The 15,065-nt window shown below is 54.2% G+C and overlaps 7 protein-coding genes across 7 annotated transcripts; 3 read left to right on the top strand and 4 right to left on the bottom strand.

Moving 5' to 3' along the window:
• Nucleotides 1-117: 117 nt before the first annotated feature.
• On the bottom strand, nucleotides 118-1,007 carry BO86DRAFT_455666 (50S ribosomal protein L36). Its single transcript, XM_025677126.1, has 3 exons — nucleotides 723-1,007; nucleotides 558-592; nucleotides 118-494 (listed from the first exon to the last, which is right to left on the bottom strand). Exons 1-3 carry the CDS (start codon nucleotides 975-977, stop codon nucleotides 455-457), a joined length of 330 nt encoding a protein of 109 aa, XP_025528625.1. The 5' UTR covers nucleotides 978-1,007; the 3' UTR covers nucleotides 118-454.
• Nucleotides 1,008-1,297: 290 nt separating this feature from the next.
• On the bottom strand, nucleotides 1,298-3,550 carry BO86DRAFT_337129 (threonine dehydratase, biosynthetic). The gene is made up of 3 exons (XM_025668938.1): nucleotides 3,144-3,550; nucleotides 2,861-3,077; nucleotides 1,298-2,792 (listed from the first exon to the last, which is right to left on the bottom strand). Exons 1-3 carry the CDS (start codon nucleotides 3,315-3,317, stop codon nucleotides 1,492-1,494), a joined length of 1,692 nt encoding a protein of 563 aa, XP_025528624.1. The 5' UTR covers nucleotides 3,318-3,550; the 3' UTR covers nucleotides 1,298-1,491.
• Nucleotides 3,551-4,476: 926 nt separating this feature from the next.
• rcf1 (respiratory supercomplex assembly factor RCF1) lies at nucleotides 4,477-5,299 on the top strand (the record flags this gene model as incomplete). The annotated part of the gene is made up of 3 exons (XM_025676599.1): nucleotides 4,477-4,514; nucleotides 4,594-4,664; nucleotides 4,746-5,299. The coding sequence occupies 3 exons, from the start codon at nucleotides 4,477-4,479 to the stop codon at nucleotides 5,168-5,170; spliced, it is 534 nt and encodes a 177-aa protein (XP_025528623.1). The 3' UTR covers nucleotides 5,171-5,299.
• A 32-nt stretch (nucleotides 5,300-5,331) lies between these two features.
• Nucleotides 5,332-5,859, bottom strand: BO86DRAFT_409174 (LYR motif-containing protein 2; the record flags this gene model as incomplete). Its single annotated transcript, XM_025674394.1, has 5 exons — nucleotides 5,332-5,391; nucleotides 5,442-5,465; nucleotides 5,516-5,598; nucleotides 5,661-5,718; nucleotides 5,776-5,859. 5 exons carry the CDS (start codon nucleotides 5,857-5,859, stop codon nucleotides 5,332-5,334), a joined length of 309 nt encoding a protein of 102 aa, XP_025528622.1.
• Nucleotides 5,860-6,180: 321 nt separating this feature from the next.
• Nucleotides 6,181-9,746, top strand: BO86DRAFT_337124 (elongation factor G). Its single transcript, XM_025668937.1, has 4 exons — nucleotides 6,181-6,872; nucleotides 6,968-7,079; nucleotides 7,141-9,170; nucleotides 9,252-9,746. The coding sequence occupies exons 1-4, from the start codon at nucleotides 6,664-6,666 to the stop codon at nucleotides 9,304-9,306; spliced, it is 2,406 nt and encodes an 801-aa protein (XP_025528621.1). The 5' UTR covers nucleotides 6,181-6,663; the 3' UTR covers nucleotides 9,307-9,746.
• A 30-nt stretch (nucleotides 9,747-9,776) lies between these two features.
• On the bottom strand, nucleotides 9,777-11,637 carry BO86DRAFT_360541 (alpha/beta hydrolase; the record flags this gene model as incomplete). Its single annotated transcript, XM_025669818.1, has 5 exons — nucleotides 9,777-10,144; nucleotides 10,214-11,026; nucleotides 11,096-11,296; nucleotides 11,363-11,436; nucleotides 11,528-11,637. The coding sequence occupies 5 exons, from the start codon at nucleotides 11,635-11,637 to the stop codon at nucleotides 10,080-10,082; spliced, it is 1,263 nt and encodes a 420-aa protein (XP_025528620.1). The 3' UTR covers nucleotides 9,777-10,079.
• Nucleotides 11,638-11,826: 189 nt separating this feature from the next.
• BO86DRAFT_455660 (uncharacterized protein) lies at nucleotides 11,827-15,065 on the top strand. The gene is made up of 2 exons (XM_025677125.1): nucleotides 11,827-12,230; nucleotides 12,308-15,065. The coding sequence occupies exons 1-2, from the start codon at nucleotides 11,953-11,955 to the stop codon at nucleotides 14,979-14,981; spliced, it is 2,952 nt and encodes a 983-aa protein (XP_025528619.1). The 5' UTR covers nucleotides 11,827-11,952; the 3' UTR covers nucleotides 14,982-15,065.

Genomic DNA, 15,065 nt, shown 5'->3' with positions numbered 1-15,065 from the left:
ATTAGGTTGCACAGAAAGGCCAAGGGATTGAGAGAAAAGGTACCTACACCACAACAAGATACTGATGTACCGTAGATTCCCAACCCTCCACACCCATCCACAAGCTCAGCCTGAATTGAAGAGGAAATGAAGTGTAATAATCCCAATTAATGTACATACAAAAGATGCATCGAAAAAAAAAAAGCGCCGAAACCAACCAGTTGGTCGTATCCCATGATGAATATGCACGGTTCTTGCCAATATCAACAAGACCCTGGTAGCCTGTTATCCACAACACATCTCGCACTCCGCTGCTTGCGCTCCCTGTTGAGACCCTCATACCGTACAATGCAATTGCCCGTGAACCCTTTCCGCCGCCGCCGTGTCAGAACCTAAGAAATGCTCGGTTCGAGAGGACAATTGTCCACCGGGTGTGCTGTCAAGCTTCTAGGTACAGAGAAATTCGCGCGCTCGCTTATTTGCCTTGGCGTTGCTTGTGCTTGGGGTTCTTCGAGCTGTGTGTTGAATATACATGTCAGAATCCTGATATTGAGGTGGTATCAGTTGGTGGCGCTTACCAGATGATGTAGACACGGTTCTTTCTCCGGACGGGCTGCGGTTGAAACAGACAATGTTAGCCGCCTACCCACAGAGCATGAACAATCCCTTTCGCAGACATGCAGTGCCACTGCAGATTCCGGCGTATGATATCCCCTCCTCCGCGGGGCGCGAAGTAGTCCTACCTTGCATCCATCACACAGGCGCTTGACCGAAGACCGCGTCTTCATGCCGCGGACCTGCTCGACCTGTCGCAGAGTCGCGCTGGCCACACCGGTCTGCTGTCCGGAGCGGAGCAGACGAAGACCATTACCGAAGGGGAGCTTGGCCAGTTGCGAGAACGACCGCGAAAGGAGACCGGCGGGTTTGCGGGAGAGGGAGGGGAGGAGCTGGCGGAGGGCGCCGGTCGAGGCGCCGAGGAGGGAGCGGACGGACATCATGGTGGTCGAAGGGGCGGATAGAGAGACGACTCTGATTCCGCTATATATTCGAGGCGAAAATAACGGGCTGCAGCAGAGAAACCGGGACTTTTTCAACCACCAAGGTGCGGCCGTCAACTGATGCTCCGGAATTCCTTCGGAGCATTTTGGTCGGGTCGACTGTATCGCCGGCCTCCGATAGCGGTAGAGTATACCGCGTTTTGATTGGACAAACACACAGCCAATCAGCGCGCACGCACTTACTTCGACATGAACTAAAGCCTGAAGGTCTGGTGTTTGATTAATGTACCGGGCGAAACAATCGGACGAACGCTTGAGATGCAACATTATAGTATTTCGGATTCTATGTACGGAATGATGCCTAGCACTCTCACACTAAAAAGAAACAGCCCAAGCTCTATCGACACTATGCCCAACAAGAACGCCCATATGAAATAACAAGAAGGGAATCAAAAAAACTCTTTAAGCTTTCTCCCAAACAAACGGAAACGACTCAAGAAAGTTGCTGGATGTTTTAAGCACGAAGGAAAGTTTGGTAAGTGGGAGAGTCGGTGTGCTCGCTGAAGGGATATCCCAAGTCTCTCAAGAAAGCCTCAAGCTCCTCCTTCTCATTCTCGGGGCATTGGATACCGGCAAGCACCTTTCCAACATCTCCGCCGTAGTTGCGGTAGTGGAACAAGGAGATGTTCTGGTTGGGGCGAAGAGTGGTCAAGAATTTGGCCAGAGCACCGGGGCGCTCAGGGAACTCGAACATGAACAATCGCTCACTTTGGACGCTGCTGCGCCCACCGACCAAGAAACGAACGTGTCGCTTGACAAGTTCGTCGTCGCTCAAGTCCTTGACACTCATACCTTCCTTGGTGAGGTGGGTCATGATCTTGGCCAAATCGTCTTGGCCGGTCAACGCAGACAGGGAGATACCCATCAGGACGTCGGCAGAGGCGTCGTGGGCATATCGGTAGCTGAAGGCAGTGACCGCATGGGGAAGAATGACTTCAACGAGCTTGGCAAATGCGCCCGGCTTCTCGGGGATGTTGACACTCAGAAGAGCCTCCTTCCGCTCACCCAGAGCGGCACGCTCAGCGACGAAACGCAGACGATCAAAGTCCATGTTCGCACCAGAAGTGATAGCACACAACTCCCGGTTAGTGTCGGGGCTGGGATACATGCTAACATACTTCTTGAGACCGGCCAAAGCCAGTGCACCCGCCGGTTCAATGATGGAACGGGTATCCTCAAAAGCATCCTTGATAGCAGCACATGTCTCGTCGGTCGAAACCTGGATGACTTCATCGATAACTTCACGGGCCAGCCGGTAGTTCTCCTCTCCGACGGACTTGACCGCCGCGCCATCGGCGAACAGTCCCACTTCCTTCAAGAACACGCGCGATCCAGAGTCTAGAGACTGATGCATGGCGTTGGCATCGTGGGCCTCGACACCAATGATCTTGACGTGAGGCGCGATGCGCTTCATATAAACTCCAATGCCAGCAATCAGGCCTCCTCCACCGACGGCGCAGAACACAGCTTCAAGTTTCTGCAGGTTGGCCTGGCGCAGGAGTTCCATACCAATGGTTCCTTGGCCGGCAATCACGTAAGGGTCATCGAAGGGAGGAATGTTGGTGAGCCCGTGCTGTTGCTGCAGGCGGTGAGCCTCGTCTTTGGCCGCATCAAAGTCATTGCCGTGGAGAACGACGCTTCCGCCCAAGCGAGCGACGTTAAGGTGCTTGATCGCGGGGGTGCCCGAGGGCATAACAATGGTGGCGGGAATCTTGAGATGGCGGGCAGAGTAGGCAACACCCTGCGCATGGTTTCCTGCGCCATTTCTCCATTAATTTTTGATGCCCCATGTATTGCCTGTCAAAGTAGGGAGGGTTGCTCACCGGCAGAGCATGCAATGACACCCTTCCACCGTTGCTCGTGAGTCAAGTGAGCCATCTTGTTGTAGGCACCGCGCAGCTTAAAGCTGAAAACAGGAAGCAAATCTTCCCGCTTGAGCAGCACACGGCACTCCAGGCGGTTGCTCAGGTTGACGGCATGATGGAGAGGGGTTTCGTCGATAATGTCGTAGACACGGGAAGTTAAGATCAACCGGAGGTACTGTAGATGACAAGCGCATGAGCAACACGCCCGGTTAGAAGGAAATCAGGACCACAGGGCGCTTACATCTGGGTAACCGTTGGGAAGAAGATAGTCGTCGGGGATGCCCCAGTCATAGGCAGTCGAGTCCTCCCCTTTTTCCGAAGTGGGAGTTGCAAGCGCGGACTCAGTCAAGGTGAGGTTACTCACCTTGGCGGAGACCGGAGTCGCAACGCCGTCGTCAGATACTTCGCTGGGCATATTCAAGGGTTATATATGGATAATATGAAGAGAATGAACGTTTGGGGACAAAAAGAAGGTAAGAACGAAGCGCCAGCACCAAGTGGGAGTCGAGACCGAGAAAAAAAGCCGCGGTGGCACTGACTAACTATGATGGATAAGTCACCCTTTCTATTCCGCGGGGAGGAGGGCGAAAATTCCGTGATCGGAGCGGAAAAGTTTATGTCATCAAACCCTCTCTTCCAGCCCTAAACAATGGGATTGGTTCATCGATCTGGAGGAAAGAGAGATTTGATGGTTATTTATCGCCTGAGTATTACTTCCTTCATCCAAGCAATTGACTTTTGTACTCCTCGTTTTCAAGTTTTGTGCCATTTGCCATATAATTCTCCTTGCGGCAATAGCTGATTCTGATCTATGTGCTCGGGCAGTTGGCCCCCCCCCATACAAAGCCATGGATGGCCGGTGGATCCCCATCGATCGCCAGCATAACAGTCAAATCGAGTAAGGTGGCCAATCATCTTGCGCTCCTATAACCAGCACAGTCAAGGTTTTACTTGACTGGTCAACGGACAGCTGCTTTTTCTACCGCGCCCTACTGGCGCCCTACTGATAACAACAATTTACATTGCTCAAGATATCGCTAGGGTTGTTGCACAAGATTCTTAGTGACAAAGAGTATGTGGTGAGCTCAGATTGTACTAGGCTGATGCCAGTTTCTACTATGTCTTGTAGTTGCTTGTCGATATGGTAATTATCCCATTACCAATAACCTCGCTAGATTCTTTTGAAGAATCAATCGATGTCGGGTTGCCTGGCTCCGCAAGATGTAGGTAGTTATGGCCTGATAGTCCGGCACAATGGAGGCGTAAGTCAGCTTACTGTAACGTTACCAGACCTTGCTGTACTGCTGCGTAAGTTACGATACACAAATTATCTCAAGGTTCGTTGCGACGTCATGTCATTTTCGGCATTGTCCGTCCGTATCTCATTTACTTGCGCCATATCGTCAGAGGGGCAAAAGTGACGCGAAGAGTCAAAAAGTCATTCTCAGGTTGAACCTATTCTCTTGTTTCTGGAAGATAGTCTTTCTGGACGGCGACACAGTCTCACAGCTTGCGCTCTCCCACGCAGAACGCCACCTTCAATCAGCTCACACTTTTCGAGTCCTACTATCAAGATGAGCGAGCCACTACCTTCCTCTTTCGATGACAACCCGTATGTACAAAGATCCTTTCGATATGATGCTTACAGCTGCAGTCGTCAGTCAGTCACTGATGGCCTTCCCTGTCTGTAGTCAGTTCCAAGAAGAGACTTCGCTGCAGAAGTTCCGCAGGCGGCTCAAGCAAGAGCCGCTGATTCCGCTCGGTACGTCACTCTACCTCGCGCCGACCTGTCCTCCTCAATAACTGTTTTGGAATTGTACTGACTGGGCGGGTTGTTTGACAGGATGTGCGGCTACCTGCTACGCCCTCTACCGGGCCTACCGATCCATGAAGGCGGGCGACTCTCTTGAAATGAACAAAATGTTCCGTGCCCGTATCTACGCCCAGTTCTTCACCCTGATCGCGGTGGTTGCTGGAGGCATGTACTACAAGACCGAGCGACAGCAGCGCAAGGAATTCGAACAGGTTGTGGAGGCACGCAAGAGCCAGGAGAAGCGGGATGCTTGGCTGCGGGAACTGGAGATCCGAGACCAGGAGGACAAGGATTGGCGGGAGCGCCATGCCGCCATCGAGGCTGCTGCCAAGGATGCGGGCAAGAGAAAGGCCACTGCGGAGCAGGACGCTGCTCGTTCGGCCCTCGAGCCCTCCGAGGAGAAGTCCATCGGTGTTCTGAGTGCTGTTATGGAGCTCTTGTCGCGGCAGAAGTGAAGTCGCCAAAGGGGGGACGTTTTCTGATTGATTCTCGCCATTCCGTCTGGGTATCATATCTTATTGTACATACATACATTCACACTTTTTTGAAGGAAAATGCACACTCTCCGCTAGCTACTCGTCCCTACCCTATCTGCTTTACATCTCGGTTGGCCAGCTCAACCGGCAATTTGCTCGTCAATGTATCTCCTCATTGTTTCGAACTCCGCTTTGCCAGTCTGGATGCTATCAGCAATAAAAGCAATCAACTCTGGTTATGTTAACGTACTGAAAGCAGGTATCGAATGTGTTGCTATCAACCGTCAGTAGCATATTCAGCCTGTATATGTGCTCAGCACTTACCAGATCTGTCACTTCTCGATGGCGCTCGAACTCATTGCGGGCATAATTGCGCAGCTCATCGCGGGTTGGTGAACTGGGGATTGCTTTGGCGATATTAGCACAAGCCACCACATCGCACACAGCAGAATGAGAACATCGGACGAACAATTCAAGGCTCTGACTATCTCGCGCCATAAAGCAAGAACCCGCTGTCTTTGAATGAACTAATACGAGATATTAGCGAACCGGATTTCCTTTAGCATTTGGGTGGATCTACTGACATGGTCAAGACCAATAGTCGGCTTCTTAAGCTTGGACGGCTGGTTCTGAGAGATAGATGCTAGAAGTCGCAATGAGGCCCGCATTATCGCTAAGTGCAATATGTGTGTTCCCTGTTCCAGTAGGGTCACCCAGAATATCTAGTATGTCTTGATGTGACCCCGACAATATGCGATCGCCCGCGGGTTGTCCTTCGGTAGAGTGGCGGAAGGCAAGGCGGTCAGCAAGCTCGTGTGTATTCGTATGAAACGTTACCGGACGTTCGGTATTGCTGATACACCTTTTTATCTCGTGATTGGATTGTTGAACCAAACTAGAAAACAACAGTCTTACTTGACGGTACATACTTAGGTGTACTTAACCTGAGTTTCCTCTTGTTGACTACTTGAAATCTTTGCATTCGACTTAGACAACATGTTATCTGCTACAAAGAGGATGATAGTCTAAGGCGACTTTCGAGAAATGCGAGTCTGTTGTCTGTCAGTCACATTCTTCCAAGTTGACAAACTTCAGACCTGAGACCCGGTCCGAGCTCGGAGTATGTGCTAGCTGTGGTCAACTACTCTGATGTAGAGGATACGATTGGCAAGTACGACTCCAACAAGATCAGACTAAGCACCGGACGTGCTGTACATGTAGTTACCGGCTTATCGATAAGAAGTACAGTACTCCGTAGTTACAATGCATCGAAAGTTCAATGGCCGAGTAAATAGGTCAACAAAGGGCGAGGATCAGCCGATGAGGAACACGTGACCGCGTGCCTGGCTTCCCCGAACTTTTTTTCGGGGCCGCAGAAAAGAAATCAGGTCGCGGTTCCCGGCTGTCCCAAAAGAGCACCAGCGCTCATTCAACGTTCTCGGTGTCGTCGGTCACAGTCGTCGGTCACAGTCATGAGGTGTCCTACTCTTTCACGGTTGCCATACCGTGCCGTCTCTGGCTTGACCAGGACTCCTGTTCGCCTTCAGGCTCAGACCCTTCTTTCGCGGAGATGCGCATCCACCGCTGTCCTCCGTTCAGCCACTGTTGCTCCGGCTTATCAGTCCGTCCTCAGCAAACAGAACCAGCAACGGAGGACTGCTTCCGCCACTGCCAATGCTGTGTGAGTATCTTCTGGCGCTAGTTGCCTATCGTTCTGTCATCAGTCCACAATATCCATTAAACCTGCTTACTGACTCGTGGATTGCATTTCTCTAGCCTCGAGGCCGCCGCCGCCACTCCCGATGCTTTGTCCCAGGAAGCTATCATCGAGAACCTGGACCCCGTTGAAGCCGCACGCCTGTCTACGGTCCGCAACATTGGTATTGCTGTAAGAAATCCACTTACACTCTCCGGGTTTACATTATTAACATGCTTTCTCGATTCGATAGGCACACATCGACAGTGGTAAGACGACATGTACCGAGCGAGTCCTTTTCTACACTGGCCGTATCAAGGCCATCCACGAGGTCCGTGGCCGTGACAGTGTAGGAGCGAAGATGGACTCCATGGACTTGGAGCGTGAGAAGGGTATCACCATTCAGTCTGCTGCTACGTACTGTGACTGGATGAAGAAGGACAAGCAAGGTCAGGAGCAGAAGTACCACCTCAACTTGATCGATACCCCGGGTCACATCGATTTCACCATTGAAGTCGAGAGAGCGCTGCGTGTTCTTGACGGTGCGGTCATGATTCTGTGCGCTGTCTCCGGTGTTCAGTCCCAGACCATCACTGTCGATCGTCAAATGAGACGTTACAACGTCCCCAGAATCTCGTTCGTCAACAAGATGGATCGGATGGGTGCCAACCCCTTCAAGGCCGTTGATCAGATCAACACCAAGCTCAAGATTCCTGCTGCCGCTGTCCAGGTGCCGATTGGTGCCGAGGACGAATTCGAGGGTGTGGTCGACCTCCTTCAGATGAAGGCTATTTACAACCACGGCCCCAACGGTGAAGACCTTGTGGTCAAGGATGAGATCCCAGAGAAGGTCAAGGATGTCGTGGAGGAGCGGAAGCGCATGCTTGTTGAGACTCTCGCTGACGTGGACGACGAGATCGCGGAACTCTTCCTCAGCGAGATCGAGCCCACCGAGGATCAACTAAGACAGGCTATCCGCCGCGCCACCATTGGTCTCAAGTTCACCCCTGTCTTCATGGGCTCGGCTCTTGCCAACAAGTCTGTGCAGCCCATGCTTGATGGTGTCATCGATTACCTTCCCAACCCTTCCGAGGTTCAAAACCTCGCTCTCGATAAGAAGCGTGACGAGGCTTCGGTGAAGCTTGTTCCTTACAACTCACTGCCGTTCGTCGGTCTCGCTTTCAAGCTGGAAGAGAGCAACTTCGGACAGTTGACCTACATTCGTGTTTATCAAGGTACCCTGCGTAAGAGTGCTAACGTCTTCAACGCACGCACGGACAAGAAGGTCAAGATTCCTCGCATTGTGCGCATGCACTCCAATGAGATGGAGGATGTTGCCGAGGTCGGCGCGGGTGAAATTTGCGCTGTGTTCGGTGTCGACTGTGCTTCTGGTGATACTTTCACTGATGGCCAGCTGGCTTACACCATGTCGTCTATGTTCGTCCCTGAGCCCGTCATCTCTCTTTCCATCAAGCCCAAGCACGCCAAGGATGGCGCCAACTTCTCCAAGGCCATGGCTCGTTTCCAGAGAGAGGATCCTACCTTCCGTGTGCACTTCGATAGCGAGAGTGAACAGACCATCATCTCCGGTATGGGTGAATTGCACTTGGACATCTACGTTGAGCGCATGCGCCGTGAGTACCGGGTAGACTGCGAGACCGGCCCTCCTCAAGTCGCGTACCGTGAAACCATCGGCCACCGCGTTGAATTCGATCATCTGCTCAGGAAGCAGACCGGTGGTCCTGGTGACTTCGCCCGCGTTGTGGGATGGATGGAGCCTACTGGCAGTCTGACGGAGAATGTTTTCGAGGAACAGATTGTTGGTGGCAGTATCTCCGAGAAGTTCGTGTTCGCCTGTGAAAAGGGATTCCACTTGGCTTGTGACAAGGGCCCTCTCATTGGACACAAGGTCTTGGGTACCAAGATGGTCATCAACGATGGTGCTACTCACATGACTGATTCCTCTGAAATGTCATTCAAGAACGCCACCCAGCAGGCGTTCCGCAAGGCCTTCAAGGAGGCCAACCCCTCTATCCTCGAGCCTATGATGAAGACCGTTGTCACTGCTCCTGCTGAGTTCCAGGGTGATGTTATTTCCCTCCTGAACAAGCGTGGCGCTACCATTAACGACTCCGAAGTTGGTGTCGATGAGTTCACCGTTCAAGCCGACTGCAGCTTGAACGGTATGTTCGGCTTCAGTAGCAACCTCCGTGCCGCCACTCAGGGTAAGGGTGAGTACACCATGGAGTTCAGTCACTACGAGAAGGCTCCTGGTCACCTTCAGTAAGTTTGCCTAACCCATCGAATTGTTGCATGTCGCAATTGAAGGAGTCAAGCATGCTAACCTCGTTCCCAATCCTCCAGGAAAGAGCTCATTGCCAATTATTTGAAGGCTCAGGCCGACCGCCACAAGAAATAAGCGTCGAAAATCGCTTTTCGACCGCATTAACTCGACTGCAGGGGTGCCCTCTCATGCATTGCGCGAGTTCCAGGCCATATTGGCTCGATCCCACCCCTCATCTAATCACCTACGAGGGCTTCGGAGACCAAAGAACTACACTCCGGCCCCTCTTTTTCCTGTATAACTGACTCCTTCCAAAACCGGTCCGGCGTGTTTTTGAATATGAAAATGATGTGTTTCTTTTTTTCTCATCCCTGTCCAAATACCTCGGGCTCATGTATTATTTACCAAGCAAAATAGATAACCCTTCTGCGCATTTAGACCAGAGGCCCCCTCCCAAGGCTGTTGTGTGGGCATGCAACGCGCCAAGCTCAGAGGCATGGATACATTTAACACAGATTGTACATAAGTTTTTGATAGTTGGGTTATGATATATCTCCTCTCCTGAACGAATGAAGTTGGAAGACATACAAATTGGTCTAGATATAGATAGGTACTGTAAGAAGAACAAACCCATGGCTAACACCTCGCGAGTTCTGATTTACGCCACTCCATCCCCATGTATTATCTATCTCGCGGGTCAGACATGCCGCCACTCAAGCTTATGTCTCAGATCTAACATCCGTCTAAGGCTTCACCGCGGTAACGCTACCTCTTTGTGCAAAATCTGATCGTGCCCTCATCCAGAGGACGGGATATTGCGGATCTTTTACGTTTACTGTCGTGGATGCGGATCCCAGTGGACCATCTCCTTGTGCTTTGGTGCAGCTGAATCCACCTGAGACTAGATCTCAGCCATTGAAGGCTCTCAATACAGCCAAGGCGGCGACCGAGAACGTCGCGACACGATTATGCCCTGGTAGAGAGCGTGAATCGTCCAATCAGCCCTCCTCCCGCTCGAACCGGGACCGGCGGTGTCACTTACCTCCATACGCAACACGTTCCCATCGAACCCTCTTGACCACGGCAGAGTCCTTGGCCGAACTGCTCTCCCAGACCTGGACCTCATTCGGTCCGCCCGAGTCGTCCTTCTTCGACACCACAATCTCTCCAGGGCTGTCCTCGACGGCTTCCCCCGTGGCCGCGGCCCAGACGCGCCGGCCTTCTTGCCAGGGGATCTCGACATCGTTGGCTGCATGCACGATGAACAGATTCAGCCCTTGCGCGGCATACGCTGGGGCCGGTTTGCCGCTGCCACTGTCGTTGCTGTTGACGCCCGACAACCGCGCAACGCGGGCAGCGGTATCCCAGCGGTCGACGATCTGGCGCTTCGCGTAGTCCTTGATGCCGGGGTAGGCGGCGAGGGGCGCGAGCATGGGCGGGGTGATGCCCTTCACGCTGTAGGAGTCGATGAGGCTCGGGACGTTGCTGAAGGAGGCCAGGAGGATGACGCCGGCGAAGGGCTCCGGGCTCCTGAGGGCGGGCTGGCTGGCCGTTGGGTCGGCGGACCCGAAGGCGAAGCGCTCGGCCACGGCGGCGGTCACGGCGGTGCCCAGGCTCTGGCCCATGATGACGATGCGCGACGGCGGGATCCGCAGCGGGCCGGCGGTGAGGTAGTTGAGGAGCGCTACGCCGTCGGTGATGAGGCCTTCTTCGGTGGGCGAGCCGGTCGAGAGGCCGAAGCCCCGGTAGTCCAGGGCGAAGACATGCACGGGATGGGACGGGGTCGATAGTCCGAGGAGTTGCCGGTAGATGTCGGGGCGCTGGGCAGAGGCGAGGTGGGCGGCGTTGCCGTGGACTTTTTTGGGTCGATGATGTGAGGGGTGTGTGGTTTATGGTGTTTGTGTTGGATGTGGTGGGGACTCACAGTTGACAACAACTCGCGCCTTGGGGTTGTTGGCGAGTAGCTTGAATGCAGTGGTCTTGGTATAGTCCTCCGCTGGGCCGTATCGTTCGTTCTCACGCAGGTCATCTTCGTGTTCCTTGCACAGTGGCAGGGGAAGCAGATGCCATGCGTACAAGGTCTCGTTGTCGGGAGTGACCAGGTTGAATGGTTGGACTTGCGTTTCTGTTTCCGTGTCAATGGTTGATCACTAGTGCAGAGAGAGGAAAGGATATCGGTTTAGAAACATACTCAGGAAACCGAAAGACTCAACAAGGTTGATGTCCTGCCATCGGGTAGGATTCACTTTGTGAACATAAAGTGCACTGGCCGGGCAGTAGAAGAGTAATAACCGGTCAGCTGTGGAGTTCTAGATCGCTGTTATCTCAGGTGAGTGGATGGCAGCAAGAATCATACAGGCGTTGGACGACAGGGTATGTGAGCGCATAGACGACAAGCACATAGAACAGGCCACCGGCTGCCAGCGACCAGTAAGCTTTTCGAAAGATGGACTGAAGCTCAACCATCTTTGGAAGAATGATTTTAGCTATGAGTAGATATCAGTTCATGCAAGCAATCGTATAGTAAAGTTATAGTACAGGAAGGGGTCGCGGCGGAGTTCCAATTGAGCTGAGGCTCGTTTGCCCCATTCGGTCATTTTCCCTCCCGCTATTTTTCTGTTTCTCCTCCACCTCCGCAACTCTCCCCCTTCTTACAAACCACTTCTATTATCACCTACATCGGTTCTCTGCGCAATGCTTCCCATGTATCGTACGGGGAACCTATATAAAACCACAAGACCATAACCTCGTCCAATTCGCCATCCTGCTAATATCCTCCCGATGGCCGAGAAACGGAGACTTTCCGCCCGCGAACGCCGCGAACCTGCGGCGAAGCGACGGGTGTCCGAAGCCGCGCCTCGATCTTCTCCTCAGCCTCAACAATCATCTAAACGAAAGGCTTCAACGCCTGTTGTGGCTCCGGCACCTCCTTCTCCACAGCCAGAAAAGATCGAAAATCCTCTGCCTACCAAAATCAAGGATGGAGAAGCTCTCCCCACCTTGCCCGCTCCGCAGCCGGACGACCTCTCGTCGAAGGAGTATCAGTCCATCGCGGAGAGGTGCGAATTCTTCCCAAGGCCGCTGTCCTAGGACACATCCATGTCAATGGGCATTTTAGCTGACTGACCTTGTGTAGCGCGATACTCCTAGCCTCCCTCGAACGATCGAAGAAGAAATGGCTAAGCGATGGCATCCTCGAACGGTACTGGACCAAGCCCAAGAAAACGAAGAGAGAGCAGATTGAGGGCAAGAACCCACCTAAGGAAAGCATGACCAAGGTTGGAGCTTGCAACATTGTGGTTGGCCCGCACCTGTTCGATGCTATGATGTATACCGTGAAAGATCCCAATGCGCCGCCGCCGATTCAGTATACACCACCCCAGCGCCCGATGGTCCATTACGGCCATCCCAATAACTTCCAACAATATCATCCGTATCCGCAGGGTCCCACTCCTCCACAGCAGTCACGCCAGCAGCAGCAGCAACCGCCGCAGCCAAAGCAGCCAAAGCAGCCAAAGCAGCCAAAGCAGCAACAGCAGCAGCAGCAGCAGCAGCAGCAGCAGCAGCACCCTCCTCATGGACCACAAGCTACTCCAGGCACACCTCAGCCGGCCTATCCTCCTGCCAGCCATCCACCTCTACTGCATCCCGCTCGAACACCTAGCCATACTCCTCACCGGACTCCCGGGCCTCAAGCAGCGCAGCGACCGTCTCCGGCACAACATCCTCAGCCGCAGCAGCAGCCGCCACAACCGCCGAAACCCAGCCCAGACCCTGTGATTCAAATGCTCGCAACTCGAGCCGCTTCCGATCCGGACCTCAAAGCCCTGATGCGGGTGGTAGCTTCCAGCAAGGCGTCTCAGGAGCAACTGCGTGCTTTTCAGGCTCACATAGATGAACTTAACGCTATAATCAGAGCAAGGGAGCAGCAGCAACAAAGACAGCAGCAGCAGCAGCAGCAACAACAACGCCAGCAGCTACAGCAGCAACAGCTACAACAGAGACAATCACTACCCCTTACTCCTGCTCATCCGCAAGCCGCTTCCAGAACACAACAACCTCCCCACCAACCACAGACGCCGCAACAGACACCACAACACCCGCCTCCCCAACAACGACTCCCGCAGCAGCCAGAGCATCCAACCCCGCAGACACAGCCTCAACCCCAACCACACCCGCGTGTCGAAGTCCAGGTCAAATCATCACCAACTGCGGGTCCAGCACTAGCACAACCTGGCGCGCCATTACAACCCCCGCAGACCCCAACATCACAAACTGCCAAGGCACAGCAAATCAAACAGGAGCCCGGGCCAGTCGCGCAAATCCAGCCGGCTACCCCCCAGGCCCCTCACCCGCATGTCGCACCGGGACCAGCGCCAGTTGCGGAAATTACCAAGCAACCCACCCCAGGAGGACGTCCCGCGCCTCCACTGCAACAGCCGCCGCAGCCGCAGCCGCAGCAGCAGCAGCAGCAGCAGCAACCACAACATCAACCACAACAAGCTCAGACGCCGGGACCACGCTCAGGGCCTTCTCACCCGCAATACCAGCAGCAACCTCCGTATCAAGGCCAACCCCCTGCAATCCAGTCACGCCCGCCGCAATATGGATCACCCACTCCATACTATCGCCCTACCCCGCCGCCCCCGCCACCACCTCCAAGGCTCAACTACAAGTCTGTCGTGTTCGAGTTCACCTCCCCACTGACCCCTTACGGTAGCAGTACCTCCGGCCACGCAGGTTCGGGCGATCGCTATCTATTCCCCGAGTACACGATCCTGGAATGGCTCCCCGGAGGAACCACCGTGCTCGCCTCCTTCCTTCTCGTGCGTAAAGTGGACCCCAACACGCCATTCCCCATCGAAACTGGCACCGAACCACCGTCAAGGGCCAAAGGCAAATCCGGCTCTAAATCCAAGTCCAAGAAGGCGGCGGCAGCAGCAGCAGCAGCAGCCGACAAGAACAAGATACCTGCGGCGGCACCCTCTCAACCAGAGAAGAAACCAAAGGACGCAGAGAAGGAGGAGAAGGACAAAGAGCCAGCCAAGGAGAAGGTGGCAGAGAAACCCGCGCCTTCCACAGAACCGACACCCGCCGCTCCTCCTGCTGTAGGAGACAGTAAACCCGCAACCCCGAACCCCACCCCAACGGAGGGCGGCGGCGGCGGCGACAGCGACAAACCAGCAGCCGGCGAGCAGCAACCCCCGGACACAAAAGCCGCTGCCGCTGCGTCCACCACCACCGCCAGCACCACCACCAGCACAAAGGACAAGGACGCCACGTCGAAAGAGCCCCCCTCCGCCGCCGCCGCGGCCACTCCGAAGGACAACCCCCCCAAGGAAAAAGACGACCCCAACCTGAAGGAGTACTACCAACCCATCACGTTCCGGATCTTCAGCAGCAACCCCAAGGTCCTCGAGCCGCTGAACCGGGTCGTCAAGCCCCCCGACGAGGTGCGCAAGTACATGAACGAGATCATGGATCGCGCTGAGCGCGCCCCTGAGGGGTTCCTGGCCTATCGTCTGCCGCGCGAGGAGCAGGAGGATGCTTCGGTAAATAACGGAAGCAAGGAGGCGGATGATTCTATTGTTGGTGGTGGTGGCCGGAAGGCCGGGGGCACGCCTGTGCCGTCGGGCCAGCGGAGTCGGTTCAGCTCGCGCGGGAATAATAAGGTCGACTCGGATGCTGAGCTTAGTGAGCAGCAGCAGCAGCAGGGTGATGACGAGGATGCGGTTGAAGAGGAAGAGGAGGAAGAGGAGTTGTTGGATTTCTATGGGCCGCCTACGGGCCTTCCGCCTCTGGGGGCTTGAAATTCAGCTCGGCTTCCCGCATTGGCCCCCTTTTAGCGCCGTCGAGGTATACTAGAGATCAGATGCAAGCTTTATATAATTCCC

Source organism: Aspergillus japonicus, assembly GCF_003184785.1.
Source record: "Aspergillus japonicus CBS 114.51 unplaced genomic scaffold BO86scaffold_18, whole genome shotgun sequence".
Classification (NCBI taxonomy): Eukaryota; Fungi; Ascomycota; class Eurotiomycetes; order Eurotiales; family Aspergillaceae; genus Aspergillus; species Aspergillus japonicus.
This window is presented reverse-complemented; position numbering and strand designations above follow the sequence as displayed.

What these genes read in the sequence shown, in the direction of transcription:
- BO86DRAFT_337124 (XM_025668937.1), top strand. Translation starts at nt 6,664, where the DNA reads ATGAGGTGTCCTACTCTTTCACGGTTGCCATACCGTGCCGTCTCTGGC. An exon ending in TCCGCAACATTGGTATTGCT is followed by an intron (nt 7,080 to 7,140) that starts GTAAGAAATCCA and finishes TCGATTCGATAG; the next exon opens with GCACACATCGACAGTGGTAA. An exon ending in AAGGCTCCTGGTCACCTTCA is followed by an intron (nt 9,171 to 9,251) that starts GTAAGTTTGCCT and finishes CCAATCCTCCAG; the next exon opens with GAAAGAGCTCATTGCCAATT.
- BO86DRAFT_455666 (XM_025677126.1), bottom strand. Translation starts at nt 977, where the DNA reads ATGATGTCCGTCCGCTCCCTCCTCGGCGCCTCGACCGGCGCCCTCCGC. An exon ending in GCCTGTGTGATGGATGCAAG is followed by an intron (nt 593 to 722) that starts GTAGGACTACTT and finishes TTTCAACCGCAG; the next exon opens with CCCGTCCGGAGAAAGAACCG. An exon ending in AACCGTGTCTACATCATCTG is followed by an intron (nt 495 to 557) that starts GTAAGCGCCACC and finishes TTCAACACACAG; the next exon opens with CTCGAAGAACCCCAAGCACA.
- BO86DRAFT_455660 (XM_025677125.1), top strand. Translation starts at nt 11,953, where the DNA reads ATGGCCGAGAAACGGAGACTTTCCGCCCGCGAACGCCGCGAACCTGCG. An exon ending in TATCAGTCCATCGCGGAGAG is followed by an intron (nt 12,231 to 12,307) that starts GTGCGAATTCTT and finishes GACCTTGTGTAG; the next exon opens with CGCGATACTCCTAGCCTCCC.
- BO86DRAFT_337129 (XM_025668938.1), bottom strand. Translation starts at nt 3,317, where the DNA reads ATGCCCAGCGAAGTATCTGACGACGGCGTTGCGACTCCGGTCTCCGCC. An exon ending in TTCCCAACGGTTACCCAGAT is followed by an intron (nt 3,078 to 3,143) that starts GTAAGCGCCCTG and finishes TGTCATCTACAG; the next exon opens with TACCTCCGGTTGATCTTAAC. An exon ending in TGTCATTGCATGCTCTGCCG is followed by an intron (nt 2,793 to 2,860) that starts GTGAGCAACCCT and finishes GAAATGGCGCAG; the next exon opens with GAAACCATGCGCAGGGTGTT.